Source organism: Cervus canadensis, chromosome X, assembly GCF_019320065.1.
Source record: "Cervus canadensis isolate Bull #8, Minnesota chromosome X, ASM1932006v1, whole genome shotgun sequence".
Classification (NCBI taxonomy): Eukaryota; Metazoa; Chordata; class Mammalia; order Artiodactyla; family Cervidae; genus Cervus; species Cervus canadensis.
The window spans coordinates 54,223,137-54,244,158 of record NC_057419.1 but is presented as its reverse complement, the minus strand read 5'-3'; the positions used below and the strand labels follow the sequence as shown (position 1 = coordinate 54,244,158).

At 37.6% G+C, this 21,022-nt stretch overlaps 1 protein-coding gene across 14 annotated transcripts in view; it reads left to right on the top strand.

Annotated features, from left to right (window-relative positions):
* Positions 1-21,022, top strand: part of HUWE1 (HECT, UBA and WWE domain containing E3 ubiquitin protein ligase 1) — a 153,274-nt gene that overhangs the window by 85,278 nt on the left and 46,974 nt on the right. For 13 of the 14 annotated variants that reach the window (XM_043459779.1, XM_043459778.1, XM_043459781.1 and 10 more), the window contains 14 exons: positions 1,360-1,417; positions 2,415-2,591; positions 5,996-6,241; positions 7,322-7,455; positions 8,441-8,535; positions 10,866-11,057; positions 13,539-13,755; positions 14,163-14,285; positions 15,082-15,319; positions 15,703-15,933; positions 17,170-17,292; positions 17,735-17,830; positions 18,412-18,681; positions 19,692-19,844. In XM_043459779.1, the coding sequence (XP_043315714.1) occupies positions 1,360-1,417; positions 2,415-2,591; positions 5,996-6,241; positions 7,322-7,455; positions 8,441-8,535; positions 10,866-11,057; positions 13,539-13,755; positions 14,163-14,285; positions 15,082-15,319; positions 15,703-15,933; positions 17,170-17,292; positions 17,735-17,830; positions 18,412-18,681; positions 19,692-19,844 (2,353 nt within the window). The remainder of the gene's footprint in view (positions 1-1,359; positions 1,418-2,414; positions 2,592-5,995; positions 6,242-7,321; positions 7,456-8,440; positions 8,536-10,865; positions 11,058-13,538; positions 13,756-14,162; positions 14,286-15,081; positions 15,320-15,702; positions 15,934-17,169; positions 17,293-17,734; positions 17,831-18,411; positions 18,682-19,691; positions 19,845-21,022) is intronic. The other variant, XM_043459776.1, reaches the window with a different exon arrangement.

Here is a 21,022-nt window from a genome sequence, read left to right as displayed (position 1 = left end):
CTTGTTCTCCCCAATTTCCATCTAGCAAGTGGAGAAAGTACCCAAATCCCATTTCATGATAGTTACTTTGGCTCTTTGCCCTTTTATTTGGCTTCTGCAAAGGGGCAGGTATCTCCCTGGGCTAGAGCCACACCTATAATTCTTAGTTGTAGAGATTCTCTCCCAAGAAGGTGCACTTAGGCTGGGGGTGGTGTATAATTGGTGTTAGTAGCAGTGGTTCTGAGGAGGTTTATAGTCAGGGAAAGGTTTGCAGTCTTCCCAGGGAATCCTTTCATTCCTGGCATATATATAGGTCCTCCCTTTGTAGAAAGTTCTTCCCCAGATTCTTCATTGAGCATGTTCACAGCATCCTACCCAAGCTCTCGCTCTGGATGTTTTAGCTCTAAAGCCATTCATCTTGCCTCTTCACTCTCTTTGCCTAGTCTCCATTTTGCTGCCAAATATCCTTATGCCTGGCAAATCTTTGTTCACATTTTATCTTGCTCAGAGGTGAAAATTACTAGTTTCTTGTCAATTTTTCTGCCTTCTCCCCCTACCTTTCCCTTCTTCCATTTCTGCCCTTTTCTCCCAAAGGCCTATGTCCAAAAATTTCCTTTTGCCTCAAGTTTTGTCCTTTCCTAGGGTTTATCTTTTAGTTATATTTTGTTTTAGTTTTTGGGGTTTTTTCCCTCTGTTTACTTCTTACAAAAGCCAAGATGGGCTAAAGACTGCATTTTCTGCAGCTGTGGCATTATTGCAGCCTTCTTATCTTCAATGCATCATTGAAGCATATGAAGCAAAAGGACATTATCACAATCTATAGATAGTTCAGGAAAAGCTTGTTAGAAAAGGCAGCCTTGGGTATAGCCTCCATCTTGGATTAACTTCATCTGTTCTGAATAATTGATAAATCTAAGCATAGAATCTTGACTAAAATTAAATTCCATTTCCTGTTCTTTATAACTTTAAATCTGATGTAAGAACATGTTAAGATGTTTGTGTATTTCTTTCTTTCTAGCTCCTTTCTTCAAGCAAATATTGAAATAGTCTCTTAATTGACCTTGCTTATTTTTTATATTTTCATATTGATGAATTCCTCTTAGAGTAGTTTGCCTAATTTAGAAGTTTCTTTTGAGATACATACAAATGCTGTGTTTGTGAAAGTTTGGTTTTTCCTTTTGTGTTCTCAACCTACTCAGGCTAGGAGACCTACCTTCAGAATTGATTTCACCTCTTTTCCCTTTTTTCTGTGCTGTATACTAGAGGATATGTCTTAACTGAGAGAAAAGCCTAGAATTTCATTATTTCCTTTTCTTCTCTTTGCTCTCTTACACTGGTATTGTGAATTTCTGTGTAATTCACTCTTTTCTCCCTTAACAGGGTTGTTGGTACAGAAGAGCGTATTCCTATTCCCCTCATGGATTACATCCTTAATGTGGTAAGATTAATGATAGGGCAAACTGAGTAAAGATGTGTGTTTTTCTGGAAAATGTGTGGGGTTACCAAATAATTTGATGACTTTAATTTTACTGGGGCCCTTAAACTTCAGAGCAGTGGGTAAAGATATACAAAACTTGTTCTGTGAGATTGATTTGCCAAAACTTAGCTAGCAGTCCCTTTTTTGAAGAGTCCCAATTTTCTATTCATTTCCCTTGGGAAACCAAACAGAAGGACAATGGGCTTTGTTAGGCCAATCTAGTATTATGTTCTTTGAATGTGTCCCAACGTGTTTTTTTCCCATTACTTGCCATTTTTCTCATTAACTTCTTTCTCTTTTACAAAAAAAAGAAAAATTTAATGTGGTGTTTTCTTTTAACTTGCTGTGTGTCTCACAGGAAAAAGAGTTTGAATTTTCCCAGAATTATCTGTAAGGGGAAGCCCACTTAGCATTTGTTCTAGCCCAATAAGCACTTCCAGACAAGACGTCCAGAGATGGTTTGTCTTTTGGCTGTGTGTTTGTTGGCCATATTTTACTTTCTTACCCTTACAGAATACTTTGTTTGGTCTGAATCAGTGTTCCAGGATTCTAAGTTTCATTTGCATTATGAGCACATTTGAAGGAAAGTATCTATGTTGTTTACTTCCAGGGAGAGGCAACATATTCTCATGTAAGAAGGACTAAACAAGCAAATTAAGAGATTAAACCTGATTCTGTCACTAATTCATGGTGTGGCCATGTGCAAGTCATTTAGCCTCTCTGTGCTCTCAAATTATGTGACTTGAGGTGTAGCTGAAAAGATAGATTGGGAAGAAGTTGTAATTACTCCTTATTTTCTGAATGTTTAGGTTTCATATAATATGCCTATCCCTATTTACCTGATTATCCTAGGAAATACTGATTTCATGACTATAAGGTCACCCCTATCCTTATTCCAAGCTAGCATTTTAGTTCCAAGTGTCAGGCTCTAACTTTATTTAAAATTTTCATTACCCAGATGAAATTTGTGGAATCTATTCTGAGCAACAATACAACTGATGACCACTGCCAGGAATTTGTGAATCAGAAAGGACTCTTGCCTTTGGTTACCATTTTGGGTCTTCCCAATCTGCCCATTGACTTTCCCACATCTGCAGCCTGTCAGGCTGTTGCAGGTGTCTGCAAATCCATATTGGTAAGAAGCATCTGACCAAATATTTTCATTTCTTTTAGAAATCAATTTTGCAGTACTTCTATATACATGTTTTTACCATGGTCTCCCCTTCAACTAAAACATAATGAAGAAATTTGTGGTTATGTACTACAAGTGGATTTTGTGACTAATAGTGTGCCATGTTATTTCTCATTGAAAAGTCAAGTGTTCTTTTTCCCTGAGTTTGGTATGTAGTTCTAACATACAAGTTTTTTGGAAGGGAAAATGTAGCTCCAAGAAAGCTTTGAAGGTGGGTTTTAACAGAGTCTGGTACTGTTTCACCATGTATTTTTTTTTCCTTTGTCAGGCTTGATAGTTGTGTATTTTAAGCATGGTTGACCTGTAGTTCATTGCTCAAATTTTGCCCAAAAAATGAAGTTGCTTTAAATAGCAGTAAAATAGACATAACACGATAATTACCACTTTAGCCATTTCTCAGTGTATAGTTTAATAGTGTTTAGTACACCACATTGTTGTGAAAAGCATCTCTAGAACTCTCTTCATCTTGCAAAACTGAAACTCTGCACTTTAAACAGCTTTCAATTTCCTTCTCCCTATCAGACCCTGGTAACCGCCATTCTACTTTCTGTCTTGAATTTTGACTCCTTAGGTATGTCATGTAATTTGAATTCATAAGGTATTTTTCTTTGTATAACTGATTTAATTTGCTTAGCATAATGTTCTCAAGATTCATCCATGTTGTAGCATATGTCATAATTTTCTTCTGCTTTTAAGGGTGAATAATAGTCCAGTGTATATATAAACTGCATTTTGTTATTGATAGACAGTTTTAGTTGCTTCCCTTTATGAATGGTGCTGCTACAAACGTGGATGTGTCCTCCAGACTCTGCGTTTGTGTATATTGAAAACACTTAAGATCTACTCTCTTAATAAATTTCTGATATATAACATAGTATATATAATTAGCTAATTATAGTTACCACAGTATACATTAGATCCCCAGAATTTATTCATCTTATAACTGAAAGTTTGTACCCTTCGACCAGCATCTCCACAACATCCCCCAGCCCCTGACAATCACCATTCTACTCTCTGGTTCTGAGTTTGACTTTAAAATGAGATCATACCTGAGACACTGCTTTCAGTTTTTTGGTTATCTACCCAGATGTAGGATTTGCTAGATCATTTGGTAGTTCTGTTTTTAATTTTTTGAGAAACTATTTTATTATCCACAGCAACTACACCATTCCACATTCCAATCAACAGATTCTCTGCATCCTTACCAACTCTTGTTATTTTATAGTTTTTTGATACTAGCCAACCTAATGAGTATGGAATGAAATCTCATGGTTTTGATTTGCATTTGTCTGTTGTTTAGCAATGTTGAGCATCTTTCGTGTGCCTGTTGGCCACATGTCTTCTTTAGAAAAATGTCTGTTCGGGTCCTTTTCCCAAAACAGTACGTTTTTTCCCCAAGAACAGTACATTTTATTTGACAACAGACTTCACAGTTTGTCTCAGTTGTGACATATGTAGATGGCTTTAGATTGTTTTTTGGTGGTCACCCATACGGAACAAGATTTTTCAATCTTCAAAATAACCAAGGCTCAAAGAGATTGTGCGTTTCACTTCAGTTCACAAGTAACTGTGTGTCTTCCATTTATCAAATTATTTTTGGCATAGATTTCCCTTTGAGGTAAAAGAGTAGAGATGAAGCCGTTCCCCAGTCTCAAAGAAGTAAGGTGTTGCCGGCTGGTGTTTCTCAGCAGGCTGGCACATCTGTATTTCTTGTCTAATTCTTCTCATTGGCCTGGAGCAACTCTTCATATTTTCTCTACATAGCCTAGCACTTTTCCACCCCCCTGGTTGCCTGATGGTTTCTTTCTCTCATAAGCCTGGAGTTTCTAAGGATAAGGCAGAGCCCATTTTTTTCATCAGGTTTGTTTTTTGTTGAGTTACAGGAGTTCTTAATATATTCTGGATATTAATTCCTTATCATAAATGATTTGTAGATTATTTTCTCCCATTCCATGAGTTGCTTTTCACTGTGTTGATAGTGTCATTTGATGTGAAAAAAATGTTTTAATTTTTATGAAGTCCCAGTTTGGTTTTTATGGGGTTTTTTTTGTTGTTTTGTTTTTGCTCTACTTTCATTGCACGTGCTTTTGGTGTTATACCTAAGAAATCACTGTTAAATTCAGTGTCATGCAGCTTTTGTCCTATGGCTTTTCTAGGTGTTTTATAGTTTTTAGCTCTTATATTTAGGTCTTTGATCTGCTTTGAGTTGATTTTTTATGTGGTGTAAGGTAACAGTCAACTTCATTCTTTTTCATGTGGGTATCCAGTTTTCCCAACACTATTTGTTGAAAAGATTGTCCTTTCCCTATTACACCCTTGTCTTGGTAACCTTGTCAAAAATCATTTGACTATGTATCCAAGGGTTTATTTGAGAACTCTGTAATCATTGGTGTTGATGTCTGTCTGTCTTTATGCAAGTACTGCAGTGTAAGATAGTTATATCTATTCGGGATCCCTAGAAATTCTGTATGAATTTCAAGAGAGAGATTTTTTTGTTTCTGAAAACAAAAGTCATTGGGATTTTTATAGGAATTGGATTATATCTTTGACATTTCTTTGTTAGCTGAGTTGTGCAATAAGTAATTTCTGCTAAAAATCAGAAATCGAATTTCTTGAGGACTTGGAAAGATCCATAATTGTGACATTTGCATTTAATTTTTTTTTGCTTTTCTCCTTGCAAATATTTAATTAAGTGCTATTCATAAGAGATAGGGGGAAGGGAGGCTGCTCCATGTTTATTGTACCTTTAAGATACTGTGAGGGTGGATAGATTTATTTAAAACCATAGGAAAGGGACATAAGTTCTCCTATTTGAATGGCAAGTGATAGTGTTCACTGTCAAGATTTTTCTTCAGACTCAAAAAAAATTTACAAGGACCATATAATCCTTGAGTTATCTCCAAAATAAGAAAATGCCTAGCTAATGCCTGTCCTAGACTTGTCTCTCTTATTGTGGTAAGAAAAAAAAAATTTGTAACAGTGGTTCATTTCCATGCTTTAGAACCTTACCTAATATTGCTCCCTGTTGTGCAAAATTTGGAATTAATTTTACAGCATGGAGTCCTTGCTATAACAGTATTCCAGTTTGGCCATCACAATCGTTTAAATTTGACTGACTTACCACATTTGAAAGTCTCTCATTTAAGAGAAGTGATGTGCTGCTCTAAAAGGAGGTGTTTAGGTATGTCATACCTGCATTCATTTTTGGTTCCACCATTTACCAGGTGAGAGACCATGGCCAGGTCTAAAATTTGTGAGTCGAGTCTTCCACTTCTTTCATTGTGACTTTTAAGACATATGCATATGAAGTTTATTGTACATTAATGCTTTAATTATTGTTATTTCAGACACTGTCACATGAACCCAAAGTCCTCCAGGAAGGTCTCCTTCAGTTGGACTCCATTCTTTCCTCCTTGGAGCCCTTACACCGCCCAATAGAATCCCCCGGGGGCTCAGTGTTATTGCGAGAACTGGCTTGTGCTGGCAATGTTGCTGATGCTACCCTCTCAGCTCAAGCCACACCTCTACTACATGCACTCACTGCTGCCCACGCTTACATCATGATGTTTGTTCATACTTGCAGGGTTGGACAGGTAAGAATTATCTTAAGGGTGAACATGTTGGTTTAAAGTCAGTAAAATACCTAGGGCATATACCTGGCATCTTAGTGTACTTAGAAGCAGTTCTACCGAGGCTGACTGGTGAGTTCTTTTGGGTTGGATGGGTGATTTAAGGTTTATGCTTCAAGTTGCTGTCTAGTTTCACTTTCCGTTAGTATTTTTTTAATTGGAAGTAAGGTGACACTATAACTTGTTTCATGAACTGGACCTTCTTGAGAGTAAAAGAGATTGAGATAAATACAGGTGTTAATAGATCTATAGCATTCATATAGGCCTTGGGGATGTATAATTACCCCTCTTAGCAAGCAAGCCTCAGTTGGGTGCTCATCTAGCCTTATTACTTCCTAATCTTTCTACAAATGCATGTAGACTTGATAATAAGGTGGCAAGAAGGAAATTTGACCACAGAACTTTTTAAGTCAATGGTAATTAACAGATTACTAAAGATTTCCTAAATATCACCCCCTGTGTTTGCACTCCATGTGTGAGGCTCCTCTTGTGCTTCCAGAAAGTTGAGCTTGTGAGAGGTTATTTTTTGAGTGTTCACAGTTTTGCTACCTTTAGTTGTCAATCTGAAGACTAATAGTGTGTTTTTAGCAGGCCTGTTTTATGCTGTTGAGTGTGTTCTTTGAAAAAATATAATTGGAAAGCACAATTATAAATTATCTAAAAAATAATTAAATTATACAACAAAACTTTATGTGTTTATTTATTGAAATAAAGAAATGTGAAATAACAAGTCCCTTCTCCATCTAAAAAATTTGGAAGCTGTCTGTGAATCTGTAAAACTGTTTCTTTGATTTAGAAAAACGGAGTTGCCTATGACTCCTGTTTTTCATCTTACCAAAAAACAATGAGATCTTAAAGATAGATTGTAAATATTAAAAGAGAATACCTGTGATCTTCAGTTTGGAAATTTTGATGAAGTTGATAGCTCTGAGAATAATGAGGAAGGAAAAATAGAATCCCTTATCCTTCTTAAATAGCTGAAAGTTCATTTTGATCGTTCAGAGGGCATCCCAAAGATCACCTTCTTTTTCACTTTGGTTACAGAGTGAAATTCGTTCTATCTCCGTAAACCAGTGGGGCTCTCAGTTGGGTCTGAGTGTTCTGAGCAAGCTGAGCCAGTTATACTGTTCCCTGGTATGGGAAAGCACTGTCCTCCTCTCCCTCTGTACCCCAAACAGGTAAGAGAATGAATGGTCATCTCTTTTATAATCTCTGTTGTCTTTCCTAACAGAAACTAAACTTAGTAAGCCTGGAGGATTGCTTTGGTTAAGGATAGAAAGGTAAAGAGTTCAGAGGCTTTCTTGTCTCTGTTAGTTCATTCAGGCTGCTATAACAAAATCCACAAATCAGGTTCTTACAAACAATAGAAATTTATTGCTCAGAGTTTTGGCGGCTAGAAGTCTGCGTGATTAGGTGAGGGCTTTCTTCCACATTGTAGACTTCTCATTCATTGTATCCTCACATGGTGGAAAGGACTATGAATCCCTCTGGAGCCTCTTTTATAAGGGCCTTGTCCCATTCATGAGGGTTCTATTCTGAAGCACCTGTCAAGGGCTTGGGCTTCTCTGATGGCTCAGATGGTAAAGAATCTGCCTGAAGTCCAGGAGACCCAGGTTTGATTCGTGGGTCAGGAAGATCCCCTAGAGAAAGGAATGGTTACCCATTCCAGTATTCTTGCCTAGAGAATTCCATGGACAAAGGAGCCTGGCAGGCTACTACATTTCATGGGGTCACAAAGAGTCGGACACAACTGAGTGACTAATATGCACAGAGACCTTACTACTAATACCATCATCTTGTGGAGCATTAGGATTTTAACATTTGAATTTTGAGGAGACACAAGCATTTAACCAGTAGCATTGTCCTTCCCACTTACCAGCCAAAGGGCTTGCTTACAAATGTGTTGTGCATCTTTGATGTGATATCCCAGTTATGCTGTGTCAGCATGGTGGGTGTTTACAAAATGGTCCTGTAGTTAGATAGGTCTAAAGAGTTGAGTTATAAACCAAACCTCAGGAATTCCATCATTGCAGATATTTTATTAGGTTAACTTACCTGCTGTAGGAAGGGAATGGTATCAGTTAAGCAGGTCAGAGACCAAGCACAACATATAAAAAAATGAGTTATCAGAAGTTTTATTGCTCACTGTTTCTCTTCTTGCAGCTTGCCATCTGGGTGTGAATTTGGCCAGGCAGACATGCAGAAACTGGTTCCAAAGGATGAGAAGACAGGTACGACCCAGGGCGGAAAAAGATCAGGTAACTCCAAGAAACTTAAAAGTCCCAGCCATTAATTCTTTTAAGTTCTGTCTCGGTGTCTTCATAGGTTTATTGTGAAAATTTAGTTAGCTCTATCATCTGTAGTCTTCAGGCATTTTTCCATTCATTAATTTTTAGTTATATATTTTAAATTATTTTCAGTTACTTCCTCTATAAGAAAAAATACATATCCACAATGATAAAAATTAGAAAACATAGTAGAAAGAAGAATAACCCATATTTATACCACAGAAAATATTTTGAAAGTGTCTGCCTAATCTTTTTCCCTGAGGATATGTTTTATTAACATAGTTGTGATTGTCTTAGACATATTCTATAGATCTCTCTTCACTTAATGTTGAGTGCTATGTAAAGGTACCATGAATTAACCATTCCCTATTAAGTTTCTAATGTAATGTTTTGAAAACTGAACATCTTTGTAGTTTTTTGCAAATGTTGAGATTGATTCTTAGAAATTACTATAGGTTGAATGGAAAAAACTGAATTTTTAATTTTTATTAATTTAAATGTAACAAACTATTATTCTGTTCAGTTAAAAGACGTTAAAGTTTGTTGGGAAAACTTGGGTGTGTAAATTGGTTTTTATCCCCCAGTAAATTGTATGAAATATAAATCAATTAAGGAAAATTGAATATCTGTATTAAGATGTACTGTAAGTGTAAAATAGCTACCTTTTAAAAATAGTATAAAAATGTATAATCTGATTAATTTTTATATTTGATTATATGTTAAATAATTTTTATTATATTGAGTTACACCGTGTTTTAAAAAATTATAGCTTTTTTTTTAACTTTTTAAGTGGTTAGTAGAAATTTTTAATTATCTATGTGGTTCACATTATATTTCTATTGCACAATGTCATTTTAGAAAATAGATTTTACATTATATTAAAATAGAAGTTCCAAATTGCAATAAGCAGAAATTATACAATTTAGACTTCCCCGGTGGCTCAGTGGTAAAGAATCCACCTGCCAATGCAGGAGACATGGATTCAATCCCTGATTTGGGAAGATTCCACATGCCATTGAGCAACTAAGCCCATGCGCTACAGCTACTGAGCCCATGTGCCACAACTACTGAAGTCCACATGCCTTAGAGCTGGTGCACGGCAGAAAGAGAAGCCACTGTGGTGAGAAGCCTGTTCGCAACTGAAGAAAAGCTTGCAACAGAGACCCAGCAAGTAGAAAATAAATAAATAAAATTAGAAGAAGAAGAAATCATACAATCTTCTGACCCTAATGGAGCAAACCTAAAATTAATAAAAGCAGATTTTCTAGGAAGTTTTTTTCTCCTATACTCTGCATCAGGGAAAAAATAAATTTGATGAACTATTTAAAGAAAACAATGAAGACAGTTCTATATATAAAAGCCTATTAACTATGCTTAAAAATTGTATTGAGATTACTAAAAATAGAGAAAATGTTAAGGAACTAATAAAGCAGACATAAGTTCTGAAATAAGTAATGACATATGACAGCTAGTTATTGTATTGTGGGAGAATGGGACAGAATTAATAAGATATACACAAACTTCTGGCAAGGTTAATTTTGTAGAGAATGTATGAAACCAGAAGTTAGAATATCAAGTTTTGCCAAAGTGTACCAACTTTAACTCAAAAAAGTAATTTACTAAGAATCAGGAACTTTGACTTTGACTTTGGTCAAAGAATTGCCTTGCATAACAATTTAGATATATTTTGCCCCAGCAGTTTTTTTCACAAATTAAACAAGGATAACTCAATTTACACATATAGTTTTTCCAGAATATTACAAAGAAAACTTGGTGATATGTTTTATAGTTTGCCTAATGTTGATTCTTAGATCTAAGAGCACACGTGACCCCCCCCCCAAAAAAAGACACATCTCACATTCATATGCAAAAATCTTAAATTCTAGGAAATATATTTCTCCAGTAGTGATCTATGATGTCTGATTTGAGTTTATTAATGAGCTACAAAATTATAGCAGGGTGTGTGCCTTGAGAGTGTGGGTCACCATGCACATTGTATCTATACGAAGTTTCTGAGTCCTGCAGTATGCTTACAGTCTTCCAGGGTAGCCCTGCATAAAGACTTTTTAACACGCTCCCATTGGAAGATGGATGTCAGTGTTACCTAGTTAGAAGGACTCCAAAGAAAGAAGCTTATCAGTACAGTTTTGTGGGTTTTTTTTCTTTTCAGATTTAGGAAGTTGTGGCCATTTAAAGAGTAACAAGCACTATAGGTAGCTCTCTCTCAGAGCTCTTCAGAGCAGGGAACCAGTTAAGTCTTGGCTTACCATGGTCTTATTGCTCCCTTCTTATGGCTACAGATGGGGAACAGGATGGAACCACCGGAAGTATGGATGCTTCTACCCAGGGCTTGTTGGAAGGCATTGGGCTTGATGGTGACACACTGGCTCCTATGGAGACAGATGAACCTACTGCTTCAGACTCTAAGGGCAAATCTAAAATCACACCTGCCATGGCTGCCAGAATCAAGCAAATCAAGCCATTGTTGTCAGGTGAGTGATTCTCTTCTGTATCTTTTGGAGCCCATTATGGCTGTATTGTTTCCTTTTAAGGAAATTTTAAACTTGGTGGCTCATTTTCAGGTATCTGCTATTTGACAGGCTCTGTACTAACTGTTAGGGAGACAGAGATGAGAGAGTGGCTTTCTGAAAGCCAAATCCACCCCTCCTTTTCTTTCTACTCTTCTGCTACTACCCATGACCTCTGATCCTACCATTTCCCTAAAATGTCTCACCAAGGTATCTAAGCTTGTTGCTAAGTCCACTGGATACTCTTCAGTCTCCTCACTTTTCTGCAGCACAATGGTTGACCTACCACCTTTCTCAAAATACTCTTTTCTTGGCTTTGTGATATTAAGCCCACCTGCTTACCTGTTACCTGTCTGGCTACTTACTGTACTCAAGTCTCCTCTTCCTTTCTCTGTCGTTCAAGTATAGCTGGCAAGTAACACAGTTGATTTGTGTTTTAATAGTTACCTTGCCACCTCTGTGGAAACTACAATAACATGATACAAGACCATATTAAAGATGTGCACTGGGGACCTCCCTGACAGTCCAGTGGTGGAGACTGTGCTTCCACTGTGGAGGGTGCAGGTTTGATCCCTGGTCAAGGAACTAGGATTCTGCATGCTGTGCAGTGCAGCCAAAAAAAAAAAAATACACTGGCATGTCTTTGCCATCTTTCACCCCTTAATTTTTGGGGAACCTATTTTGTATGCCTACACCAATTTTGTATGTTTCCTACTTTCTGACCCCTTACTGTGAAGGAAAATGAGGACAACTCTTGAGAATTGGGAGCTCTGCCCAAAGGAAAGCAAAACATGGCCTTTGGTGCTTCCATTTGTTATTTTAAACCCTGTTGAATTTTACATTCCATTCTGATTTGCTTAATTCTACTCCTTTGTTTTAATTTGAAAGTCTACTTTCACTGTCCCCATGTTGAAGGAAAATTGACCATCCAAGAAGATGCTGATGTTTACCTCTCCTTTCTTTGTTACACCTCTGAAACCTTTGAACATTCTAGGGTTTCTGTATGGGCCCAGCCCATGCTTTTGATGTCTATTTCTCTGTGTTTACTGGCCTTTTGTTTTTCTCTTTTATCCTTGCTGACTACTTTTGAACCACTTTGCTGTCTATTCACTTGAAAGCAGTGGTAGAAAAGTAAAAATTTAATGTTTACATGCATTAGGCTTTCAAATTCTGGGCACACCCAACCTCCAGTCAGGTAGTGCAAGTATCTATAGCCTATTCCCTCATTATAATTGGGAGATCCTAATATGTTTCGATTAGGAAGAAGAAAGGCTTGTTCCTTTCTTAAGCTGTATATCTCGGAACTTAACTGAGTTTGGGGGGTAGGGTATGGTATGTGGCACCAGTTCAAGTAGAGCCTATTTTTTCACACTGGGTTCATATGTTGTTGTTTAGTTGCTAAGTTGTGTTCAACTCTTCTGTGACCCCATCCAGCCTCCTTTGTCCATGGGATTTCCCAGGCAATAGTACTGGAGTGGGTTGCCATTTCCTTCTCCAGGAGATCTTCCCAACCCAGAAATCGAACCCACCTCTCCTGCCTTAGCAGGCAGATTCTTTAGTACTGAACCACCAGAGAAGCCTGGGTTCATGTGTATATGTATGTAATTAAGAGATGTGCTCTGATTCAGACCTAGTCTTATCTCTGGATTGTGATGAAATGTTTATTTCAAAAATACTGTGACAGCACTTTCATTTGTGATTTTAAGAGTAATAAATATTCACTGTAGAAAAGGTACAGAGAAATGTTTTAAGAAAAACAGGAAAATACCCATGTTTAGATATATTTTCTTTCTCTTTTTCTATACATCTCCTCTTACATGTTTTATTTGGATTCTACCTTTTTGGTTCAGCAATATATTCCAAAAAGCATCCTACAAAGATGAAAATTTGAAATACTTGTAATCTATGTAATACCTTATTCAATTTTTATAAGAAGGCCACTTTTTACATTTTTATGCTTTTCCAAACAATCTTTTTTCCTTTGGGGACCATACATTTAATGTTGGTATACATATGATATTCTTTTCTGGTCTAGTTTGTTAGCATTTTTGCCAGTTTTAAAGTTCTCGGGCATTTTAAGTGACTCCATAGTTTAGTACATATTATAGATATACCATTTACTTAGCTAGTTCATATTGTGTATTGCTTTCTGCAAAGGTGGTTTCAATTTATATCTCCACTAACAGTGTGAGTACTTGTTTGTCTTTCATATTTGCTATATATTGAATGCCAATATACTTCTCCATCTCCTGCCTTCAAAAGAGGCATTTATTCCCTGTGGAACTTCTTTTCAGATATCATATGTAGAGACAAGTCCAGGTGTTTCATAGAATATTATGTGGGAGGAAGTAGTCAGTCATTAAAATGTGTTAACAGTAATGTGTCTGTTATAATGAAACCATTCTGGAAACACTGTACAGCCTTATTCTGACTTTTGGGTTCCAGCTTCCTCTAGATTAGGCAGAGCACTGGCTGAGCTGTTTGGACTCCTTGTTAAACTTTGTGTGGGGTCTCCTGTCCGCCAGAGAAGAAGCCATCATGCTGCCAGCACCACCACAGCACCAACACCTGCTGCTCGATCAACGGCCTCAGCCCTCACTAAGCTCCTCACAAAAGGCTTATCATGGCAGCCTCCACCATATACGCCTACTCCGCGCTTCAGGTGAGGTTCTGCTTGAGATGCAGAATCTAATTGGTTCCTTCTCTACTTGAATGCAGAGTGAATCGCTGAATTAGAGGACTTGGAGGTCCCTTGTTTTACCCTAAATGTGTACCCCAAATACAGTTTAAGGTACTTGTCTTGGTTCTACCTGCTCTAAAATACAGAGGTTTTTAAAAGTATTTATAATCAGACTGCATTTCAGTAACCTTGTGTTTAGTAGTAGGTGGAAACTGTCACCCTTTTTTGCCTTAGAAATTTTAATATCCAAACTAGTCACCCACCTGCATTCTAGTCAATCAGTCACTTCATTGCAGTGTTAAATTTTACTCTTGGCTTCTACTTGAATTTCCCATTGTTTCTCTGGCTGCCCTAGAGAAGGTTAAATTTTTGCTTTTTCCCTCTTCCAGGCTGACCTTCTTCATCTGTTCAGTTGGTTTTACATCCCCAATGCTGTTTGATGAAAGGAAGTATCCCTACCACCTCATGCTGCAGAAATTTCTCTGCTCTGGAGGCCACAATGCCCTTTTTGAGTAAGGATCATGTTGCTTTTCAGAGAAGCATTGTTTGGAGTTTGGTCTTTTCTGTTTGCCTCAGCAGCGCACAACTTTCTAAGCCACCTGTCCTGTGATGATGGGATACATAGAGAGAGCCATTGGTTGTACCTTTTCATGGTTTAGGAACTCGTTGTATTATCTCCATCTTCCTGGAGGGTAGGATTCAGCCTGTCCTTGGGCTGTTTTGTAACAGTCTCTGTTTTTCTTCATTTGGATTGCAATGTCTTGTACATATTTTTCTAATAGACTTGTCCTTTCCTACTATTTATTTGAATATGATAATTTTTCTGCTGCTTTTGGTCAGAAGATTCTAAGTTTCACTTTGGTTTTTTTTTATTTGTTGTAGCTTTAAAAATAAAGCTGGAAATGGTATTAATTTCACCCTAAATATGTGTAACAAATTATCACTTTGTCCACCTTAAACTTACATATGTTATATGTCAATAATATATCAATAAGGATGGAAAAAAACACAAATAAAAGATAAAGCACTATATTCAGTGTCTTGTAATAATTGATAATGGAAAAGAATATGAAAAAGAATACATGTATAACTGAATCATGTTGCTGTATACCAGAAACACAACATTGTAAATCAACTATACTACAATTTTTTGAAAAGGGTAAAGCTAATAAATGTTGGACAGACTAGAAGCAGTATCTCCAAGAAGAGGAACTGGGAAGCTTTTGAATGTGTCCCTGTTTTTCTACCCCCACCCCCAATCTAAAATACTAATATTCCATCTTCACATTTTCTCTTATTTGAATTTAGAACATTCAATTGGGCTCTGTCTATGGGAGGAAAAGTTCCTGTTGCTGAGGGATTAGAACATTCAGACTTACCTGATGGCACAGGAGAATTCCTAGATGCCTGGCTAATGCTGGTGGAGAAGATGGTAAATCCCACCACGGTGCTTGAATCTCCGCATTCACTGCCTGCCAAATTGCCTGGAGGTGTTCAGAACTTTCCACAGTTCAGTGCCCTCCGCTTCCTTGTGGTAACTCAGAAGGTGAGCATTCAGCATTCTAAAACCAGGAATAATTTCTCATGCCAGCTAGGTAGCTCCCACTCTCTTTTGTCCTCCTTAGTGAAATAGTTTGGTGGAGAACCACTGGATCCTACTCCCAGATAAGGCTGCCTTGCAGAATGGATTGCAGACCACTTGATAATTTTCTGTGGTGTAAACCTTTGAACTGTAAACTCCAGATGGCAACTTCCAGGTTGGGTTTAATGCCCCCTCTCTGTGCTTCCTTGGACCCCCTCAGTACTGCCTGAAATTTTGTTGTTGGCGTTGATTGTGGAAGGACTGTCTCATAGATCTTTGACTTATTTTTCCTGAGGTTTTGAATTGAGACAACATGGTCTTCACATAGCTTTTCAAATGACTTACAGGCAGCCTTTACTTGCATCAAGAACCTGTGGAACCGGAAACCCTTGAAAGTGTATGGTGGGCGAATGGCTGAGTCCATGCTAGCCATCCTGTGCCACATCCTCCGAGGAGAACCTGTGATTCGAGAGAGACTGAGCAAAGAAAAGGAGGGATCTCGAGGAGAAGAGGATACAGGACAAGAAGAAGGTGGCTCTCGCCGTGAACCTCAAGTCAACCAGCAACAACTACAACAGGTGGGATTCTGACCTCACACTCCAGGGCCCAGACTTTGCACCTGAGAGTGTACAGTCTATGGGATTTCTAAGTTTCTAAATGCCCAGTCCTGTTAGGAGATAGGTTTAAATTTGCTTTCTTTCTTACTCTTTTTCTCCCGAGAAAGCTGAAGTGTTGTTTCAGTACTCCTAATAGGTAAAAGATCTGTGTCCTCCCAAGCATGTTGTTTAGTATTGGAATTCTTTTATGTATTCTCAGTAGACTGTGGCTGCCATGTTCTTTGGAGGCAAACCATCCTCAGCTACTTTCTGATGGATCTGTAAAGAGAAGGGACATTGTGACCCAAATTTATTTTCCAATAAGAGCTTTTGGAAACCTTACTCACCTACAAAACTGTTTTCATTTTTTAAATTTAAAATAGTTGGAGGCTAGAAGTGGGGGAGGGGTGCACCTTATGAACCTGACATTTCAGTCTCAAACAGCATTATATCTAGAGTCCTGTTCAAACGTCTTCTGTATGTACATGCCACATTTTTATTATAGTAGTTAAGTGTTCACTTTAAGAAAACTTAGAAATATACCAAAATACTTTCTAAAGGTATTCATAATGTTGCACACAAGATAATCATTGTATCCTTTTTTTCATCACTTAATTCTGTGCCTAATTTTTACCTAGCAGTATCATACAGAACGTAGACTTATACTGCTGTCTTTAAGAAAATAGGTCTTTTTTACTTCTTAGTCATTCTTTTATTGCTGGGTATGTTGATTTTCTTATTATTTGGTGTTGTAAAGCTTTGGTGTATAGCTTCATTCTCTACAAATCTTTCTATGCATCTCATAATTACTTCCTAGTTGTAGGTTTCCTGGGTCAGTTTTTCAGGCTCTTGTTCTGTTGCCAGTCTGTCTTCAAGAAAAGTGGGACCAAGTTTTGCTTCTGTGTGTGAGTCTCAGTCTTAGAATAATCTTGCTAAGGAAAATAACCATCTAGCTGAATTTTCTTGAAGGATGGAATTGGGAATCACTTTGACTCCTCGTCTCATTATGTAGCTCTGTTTAAATGGTATGGAAGCACCATGCAGAAAGGATCATTCATGTTATCTAACTGACTTAGCTTTATAAATATTCTCAGTTCATATGAAGTTAGAAAAACTTGTTTCCATCTTAAAAGGATTCCTCTTTTTTTTTTTTTTTTTACAATGTGTTTGGATTTCTCTCTTACCATGGTTCTTTGAGATCCTGCATTCTTTTTGTAGCTCATGGACATGGGCTTCACAAGGGAACATGCCATGGAGGCCCTGTTGAACACCAGCACCATGGAGCAGGCCACAGAGTACCTTCTAACCCACCCTCCCCCGATCATGGGAGGAGTTGTTCGGGTGAGTTGGCTCAGGGGCTCTGATCTCTCAGGGTGTTGGTATGGCTGCTAATGTGCTTTACTTCTCCATGCCAATATTTTCTTTACATGCTAACTCTTACAGCTCTAGAATATAAGGAGCAGAAGCTTTCTATCTCTTAGTCAGGCAAATTTTACTGGACTTTGCAGAAGAATTCTTAAATTATCCATAGGCAGAAAGTAATAGGAGAGGCTCTCTTTTCTGAAATGCCAAATAGGTAGTCACATTGAAGATCCTTTCCTATTTAATTTTGTTGTGGTTTTTCCCTCTTGTTCTCGTGGTGACCAGGTAAGCCTAATTGAATTTGATTCTACAGAGCAGCATTCAGAGCCCTCTCTGTTCTCTAAAGTTTGAGCCCAGGATGTCTGATTCCTTATGAGTTGGGGTATGTGTAGTTGCTGGATTTTCTTTTGTTGCTCTTTAGGATCTGAGTATGTCTGAAGAGGACCAGATGATGAGAGCGATTGCCATGTCTCTGGGACAGGATATCCCAATGGATCAAAGGGCAGAGTCACCTGAGGTAACTAGGAAATGGGGCTTTCAAGAGGGTCTGACACAGTAATCTTAGTGTTTCAATGAACATTCTGCTATTACTGTTGGGTAATTGGTGGAAATAAAGTCTAAACAAAGACATGGGACTACTCATTCATCCCAACCTTGCCATCACTAGTCTACATTACATTGACCTGAAGCTTTATATGAAACAAATGAAGCATTAATATTATTGTCAAATAAGAGGCCCAAAATGTATTTGGTAGTGCTCCTTAGGCCAAACTTGGCTGTCTTTATTACCTTGGAATCTAGGTAATAATTACTACCTGCAGAGAATGCAGGACAATTGCCTACAAATGATTTCTGTGGGAGGTGATGTCAAATGATGCAAATAAGTTTCCAGCACTTTGAGGATTGAAGGTGTCCTGCTATCTTACCTTAGCCTGTATAGCTGCCTTTATTCTCATTGCCACACCCTAATGAATGTACCACCTGATTGAGGAGAAGGTATAGAATATTTATGTGGTAGGGCAGATACATTATTAGAGTCTCTTCACTTTCTTCCTTCAACTGTCCCATATCCTCTCACTCTTCCTTCCCTGCCTCTAGGAAGTTGCTTGCCGAAAAGAAGAGGAGGAACGGAAAGCTCGAGAAAAGCAGGAAGAGGAAGAGGCTAAATGTCTAGAGAAGTTCCAGGATGCTGATCCATTGGAGCAAGATGAGCTCCATACTTTCACAGATACAATGTTGCCAGGCTGCTTTCACCTTCTTGATGAGTTGCCAGACACTGTATACCGGGTGTGTGATCTGATCATGACAGCAATCAAACGAAATGGAGCAGACTATCGAGACATGATTCTGAAGCAAGTAGTCAATCAGGTAAGTTCTCCAGGGGCCAGAAACTCTTTGCAAGGGAAAAACAAAGCTCTCTTTTTGTATGTATCACTTCTTAGATTCATCTAAAATGTCAAAAATGTCTCTCACTCTTGAGCCATATTAGGCCCCCTGAACTAACTAAATGTTTTTCCCTCTCCTCCTATGGTAATAATCTTTTGACAGATGAGTCCCCATTCTGATCAGTAGTTGTGACCTGTTGTTTGTCTTTTTTAAGCAGTGTTTTTCTCATTATGAAATTAATGTATGCTAGTTGTTGAAATAGAATAAGAAATAAACCCACATAGCCAGTTAACATTTTGGTTATATTTCCTTTACTCTTTTTATGATTTATGTAAGTTGAGAGACAGGAAGAAATTAAAAACTGATATATTTAAACATAATTTTAGTGTATGGAAACATCACAAGAGTAAAAGGCAAACTGGATATAGCTTTTTCTTCCCCACACGATATGACCAATCTTTAGTTATCTTTATATCAAGAGCTTATAGAAGTGATTTTAAGAAAACAAACCTTAATAGAAAGGAGCAATTATATAAAATTCATTATAAGAGATTTTCAACATGCATACTAAAGCATGACCAATGTTTCTAACATGCTGAGGTTTTGTTTTGTTTTGGTTTTTCCTCTGTTTTTCATGATAATTCTGAAGCGGGTATAATGAAAGATTTAAAGTGGGTAGAACCTTTGTAGAGTTGACTATATATGTGCACCAGAAATTTTTAAAATACTCATATTTTAAACTTAGAATTTAGACTTCTTGTAATATAGTTAGTCTTAAGAAAATAATTTTTAGAGGTGTTTCTTTAATGACATACATCTTCTTTTGATACAGACACGAAATGCCTATAGTAAATATGTTAATATTTACCCAGTCTCCTTCAGCAAATGTGTTAGAGGTGGAGGGAGTATTTTACAAGGTTGAGGATGTTTTGACAAACCTCATCATACTCTATCTACAGTTATTTGACTTGGCTCCTTTCCTGCTTTTCTAGGTGTGGGAAGCTGCTGATGTATTGATCAAAGCCGCTCTTCCCCTGACAACGAGTGACACAAAAACTGTATCAGAGTGGATCAGTCAGATGGCCACTCTACCCCAAGCCTCTAATTTGGCCACTAGAATCTTGCTTTTAACACTGCTTTTTGAGGTAAGATTTAGACCTTTTGGTCCCTGTTATTCATTCATCAAAGAATCATCAAACACCTACCATTTGAGACATTGAAGAAGGTATAGAGAAGTGTAGGACATGTCTGCATTTCATGAGCCTACAGTTTCTAATAGGCTGTAATGCACGTGTGCGTGTGTGCTGTCCCTCAGTCATGTCCAACTCTTTGCAACCCTATGAACTGTAGCCTGTGAGGCTCCTCTGTCCAAGAGATTCTCCAGGCAAGAATACTAGAGTGGGTTGCCATGCCCTCCTCCCAGGACTCTTCCCCGACCCAGGGATCAAACCCGTGTCTCTTATGTTTCTTGCATTGGGAGGCAGGTTCTTTACCACCAGCATCACCTGGGAAGCCCACTAATGCACATAATTAAGTATAAAATACAGCATTCTGTGCTACATGAATGGTAATAATCTTGAGTTCAGGGAGGTCAGTATACATCACTTCTGGATAATAAGAGAAGTGCTTCTCAGAACAAATGTTAATTAATTGAATTGGGTCTTAGAGGACTAGAGGGTGGGGTGTAATTAGAAGAAGGTACTTAGAATGACTATAAGTTGTGGATTTCTTTTGGCTTCTCTGAGGAAATCTTAACTAGCAGTGGGGTAGGATATGGAATTTGGTAATAGGTGTCAGATAAAATCTGACTTGTCTTTCTGACCTGGTCAATCAGCAGATTATTTGAGGTAAAGATGTTCTTGTTCCAACCAACATAGGAATTAGGAGGCAACTAACCTTGAACAAGTGACTCTTCATTTTTAGCTTATCATGTTTAATGGTAAAACCTGGATTTAATGGAGTAAACCCTTTATAGCATATTGGAGTTAAGTCCAATATGTGTCATACTTTATGTCTACAGTCTTGGGGCTTTCCTTTATAATGGAAGTGGTGATTCTTATTATATAATGCTTGTGAATAGATACTTGTGGAAAAGATTGCAAAGTTCTGAATGCTGGGGGTCGCCAATAACATTATAATATAAAGAGAAATTACTCATGAGCCCCCCCTTTTTTTGAAAAAATCACAAATGACGGTCTCTTCTGGTCTTTTTTCTTATATGTTTAAACAGTCAGGATCAGAATGTTTAGAAAGTTTTGTGTTCCTTCAAGTATTATATTATGAGTATTTACCATGTCATGTATATATTATTCCATCTTTTCAA